This window comes from Streptopelia decaocto, assembly GCF_964273445.1.
Source record: "Streptopelia decaocto genome assembly, chromosome: 3".
NCBI classification, from domain to species: domain Eukaryota; kingdom Metazoa; phylum Chordata; class Aves; order Columbiformes; family Columbidae; genus Streptopelia; species Streptopelia decaocto.
In genome coordinates, this window is record NC_138656.1 from 104,343,172 (window position 1) to 104,347,485 (window position 4,314).

At 46.7% G+C, this 4,314-nt stretch overlaps 1 protein-coding gene across 1 annotated transcript; it reads left to right on the top strand.

Annotated features, from left to right (window-relative positions):
* Nucleotides 1–224: 224 nt before the first annotated feature.
* ID2 (inhibitor of DNA binding 2) lies at nt 225–2,309 on the top strand. The gene is made up of 3 exons (XM_082048731.1): nt 225–681; nt 921–985; nt 1,667–2,309. The coding sequence occupies exons 1-2, from the start codon at nt 334–336 to the stop codon at nt 975–977; spliced, it is 405 nt and encodes a 134-aa protein (XP_081904857.1). The 5' UTR covers nt 225–333; the 3' UTR covers nt 978–985; nt 1,667–2,309.
* Nucleotides 2,310–4,314: the final 2,005 nt, after the last annotated feature.

Below are 4,314 nucleotides of genomic sequence, written 5' to 3' on the forward strand. Positions count from 1 at the left end.
CCACCGGGGGGGTCGGGGGCCGCCGACTATTTACTCCCTCAGCTGTGCGGCGCGGCCACGCCCCCAGTCGGGATTGGCTCTCCAGGCGGAAGGCCCGCTCAGCCCCCGCGCTGTCCGCCCCACCAGTGAGGGCGCCCCGGGGTGATGGACGTGCCGGCGGCCGCCAATGGCAGCGAGCGCGGGCCGGGCTCGGCGGCGGCGGCCGTATAAGAGGAGGCCGCGCAGCCCCGCGCCTCAGTGCGAGCTCCGGCAGTGCGCAGAGGGGAGGCAGCGCCAGCGCTCCGCAGGCTCCGCTCCCGTCCGTGGAACCGCGCTCTCCGCCCGCCCGCCAGCATGAAAGCTTTCAGTCCCGTGCGGTCCGTCCGGAAAAGCGGCCTCTCGGAGCACAACCTGGGCATCTCCCGCAGCAAAACGCCGGTGGATGACCCCATGAGCCTGCTTTACAACATGAACGACTGCTACTCCAAGCTGAAGGAGCTGGTGCCCAGCATCCCGCAGAACAAGAAAGTGAGCAAGATGGAAATCCTGCAGCACGTTATCGACTACATCCTGGACCTGCAGATCGCCTTGGACTCGCACCCCAGCATCGTTAGCCTCCACCACCAGAGACCCGGGCAGAACCCTTCCTCCAGAACTCCTCTGACCACCCTCAACACAGACATCAGCATCCTCTCGCTACAGGTAAGCGCCGGCCCCTCTGCCCCCCGGCGCTCCGCCGACCTCCAGCGTGGGGTTACAACTAGAAATAAACGTCTTTCCTCACGGCAGAGCGCGATGGTCGCGGCGGGGACAGGGCGGGATGACCCGGCTCTGCAGCCGCCGTGCGGCGGGGGGAGCGCCCCGGCATCCCGGACGGTTCCGTCCCGCTTCCCCCGGTCCCGGGCCCCTCTCCTCACACCTGTGCTGTTTTCTCCTCGCAGGCGTCCGAGTTCCCCTCAGAGCTCATGTCAAGCGACAGCAAAGCACTTTGTGGCTGAATCAAATGGTGAGTGCAGTGCATCTTCTTTCTAAACTTCGGAGGGAAAAAAAATAAGTGTCTCCCTGGGGAAGTGGGAGGCGTGATGGTCATTTCCAAAATTCGGTCTTATAAATTCATTAGGAGATGTCTTTATAATAAGAAATTAAACCAGTAATTAAGTCTTGCAGTCCAACGTGTATTTTGTTGCTAAGGTTCATTAGGCAGCACAGGCTGCTCTGATACTGCTCGCTCCTTAATGCAAATTCTCTTGTTATCTGTTCTTAGAGTCTTAACTTCCCAGGCCAAAGTAACTGATTAAGTTGGGAATCTTGGCACAATTCCTCAGATTCTGTGATGTGGGATTGTCTGCGCTATCAGTTAAATAAGTGACTGCTTTTAATCAAGTAATTTGCTGTAAGAGGCAGACTGGCGCCTCTGAGCATTGCGTTTACAGAGATCTAAATAGAGATTGGACTGAGAATCCTCTTTTTACCCTTTCCCTTGAGTGTAAGTTCTTTTAATGTTCAGTTTGTGCTCTGGAGAGCGAGTGTGTGAGCGTGTATGTGTTGCATCTGGACGCCAGGGTTTGCCCAATCTCTGAGTGTTTGGTTAAATGTTCAAACTGTGGCTTCCTCTCTGGCGCCAGTCTGTCCGGATCTCTGCCCTGTTAGCGTTCTCCTAAATATGCCTCTTTTCAATCTCTTGCAGGTGTTCCACTGATGAGATTTTTTTTTTTTTTTGCACAAGAAAATGGCTACATGACTTTTTTTTTTTTTGAGGTGCTGAATTTATTTTTCAGCTGTATCTGGAGGGGAAAATCCACATCTAACTAAAAGGACCTTTTAAAATTAATGAAGAAGAAAATATCAAGATTGATCTTTATCCTCTCCCCATTCTGCAACTTGGACTGAACCTAGTTATTTATGAAGAGACTCTTAAATACCCTTTCCCTAGTTGGAAGGCTTCCTTTATATACTATTCCCAACATGGGGAGCGAAACAAAAATCTCACAAGGAGTTGCCCATTTTAAAGCAGACTTTGCCTTTTTTCCAAAGGTGGAGCGTGAGTACCAGAAGGATCCAGTGTTCAGTTTTTTTAGGAAAGTCTGTGGTCAGAAATTACCTTTTTGACACAAACCTAGGACTGAATGCTGTGTATATATTTATATATAAATATATATATATGAGTGAAACGTTGTGAACTCTTTAATTAGAGTTTTCTTGTATAGTGGCAGAAATTTACATTTCTGCAAAAAGTGTAATGATGTACTTAATCATGCTAAACTTTTTATAAAAGTTTAGTTGTAAACTTAACCCTTTTTATACAAAATAAATCAAGTGTGTTTATTGAACTGATTGCTTGCTTTATTCTTTGGGGACCAACTGTTCGCTGGCTTTGATTTATGTTGTTTTGTGGGTTGTTTTTTAAATACTTATTCATTCTGTTATGACTACAAAGTAAAAATTCAAGTATGTAGAGAACATAAAGAATAAAATTACCTGAATAATAACTCTTGTAACTTGGAAAATCTTATTTGAGTGTATATTCCAAACAAAGCGATATGTCTGTGAACAGTGTGAAAGGAACAAGATAAGTAATTTATGACAGAGGGGATGCTACTGACAAAGTGTTTGGAAACATACACAAAAGCAGTTAATCCTGAGACATTTCCCATGGGCTGCTGACTTTCCCCCCCACCCTTATAGATTATTTTGTTCTCAGTAGTAACAGCTCAGATCTGTTAATTTGGTTTTAGAATAATCACTCAGAATTAAGGGCTGTGGGTGGTTATTAGTCCCCCAACTATTTTCTGTAAAAAGGCTTTGAATGTGAGAGTTGGTGATGCGTTAACATGGGATCTAGAATGATGAAGTGACTGTTGCCTTTCCACACTGGAATGTTCATGCTTCCATGCAATATTTCAATGAAATGGGGTTTCTAATCAGTTGCAGCTTCTCTGACTAAGATACTGAGAACTGAGCTAAATCGCTGTTGTGTTACTGATTAAACTTTGGCTGCTCCTAAAGGGACTCTTTCTCCATAAGAATTAAATCAAGTTTGAAATAGGAGTCTAAATTCCTGAAAGCCAGTAACAGTCTCTTAGTTCTCTTTTGCCCCCAGAAGCTCTGCAATATCCCTTATTCAAGGGACACTCACCCTAGGAATGTACCCTATGAATCCACTGTAAGTACCACTGTTCATTAGCTCTGTTTAGTTGTCATAAGACAGTGGATGCGGGAACTATGCCTTATCAGATGATGTTCTAATTTAAGCTCACTTATAAACTTGCCTAAAATGGGAAGTTAAGCTTTGAGTCCTACATATGAATTGAAGAGAATCACTTGCAATGGGAATGAAGCGTCCTGATACTGCAGGTCTCTGGCAGGCACTACACTTTGGGCCCGAGGGAGCACATTCTGGGTTTCTGTGCTCTGGAGACTCTTAGAGTGAAAGGCAGGAGCCTCACCTGGGGCCAGTAACACTTTCACCAGCAAACAGGTGCGTGGGTGGTGCTCTGGGGCAGCAGCAGCTGCCTTTCCTTGCCCTTGACACCAAATCCATCCACGTAGGCTGGGAGAAAGCCAGCTCTGATCTCTTAATACAGAAGCTGCCCTGCCCAAGCAGCAGCGCACCCTCACAGAGGATCAATGCGATCATAAGGCAAGAAGGGTTAGCGAAAGCGGGGGGAGGGTGGGATAGGGGGCCAAGCCAATCTCCTGCTTCTCCCCGTGCCCGCAGCCCCGCAGAGATGAGGGAAATCTCTCCATGGAGCAGCACTGGCGGGGCCTCCTGCGGCCAAACCTCGCTACTGTCCCAACACCCAGCGCACAGGGGCTGTTCCAGCTCAGTGCAATGAACATTTAACCCTGACAGCCCAATAGTAAAATATTTCATCGCTACAAATCGGTACACCTCAGTCCCTCAAGTACTCCTTTTTGTGTATATTTTACCCAAGTCTGAACTGCAGCACACGCAGGGTTTTAATCACAGAATTGAGATCTTCGCCCTTCCAAACCAGTAATGATCTAATGTAATCGCTACCCCATTTCTCCCCCAGAACTAACTTTTCATCCTATTGTTGATTTTAGGGTGAGACCACAGTAAGCATCACTTTAAACCCACAGTTTACTTTAAGACATTAAAGAACTGCAACAGTCAGATCACTGTAATTATTTTAAGATCAACCCCTTTAGAAACTAAAGCATTTGCACACTGATATTTCTTAGCTACAGGATGATTAACACACTTGTAGAATGAAAACAATTTCCTTATCATACATAGCCAAAAGAGAAATTCACAATTTACAAGGCGTGGGGAGCTGAGCAGGAAAACAAACAAACATGTTTTAAAAAATG

Coding starts and splice junctions, on each gene's coding strand:
- ID2 (XM_082048731.1), top strand. CDS start 334: ATGAAAGCTTTCAGTCCCGTGCGGTCCGTCCGGAAAAGCGGCCTCTCG. Junction 682..920: donor TCAGCATCCTCTCGCTACAG/GTAAGCGCCGGC, acceptor TTCTCCTCGCAG/GCGTCCGAGTTCCCCTCAGA.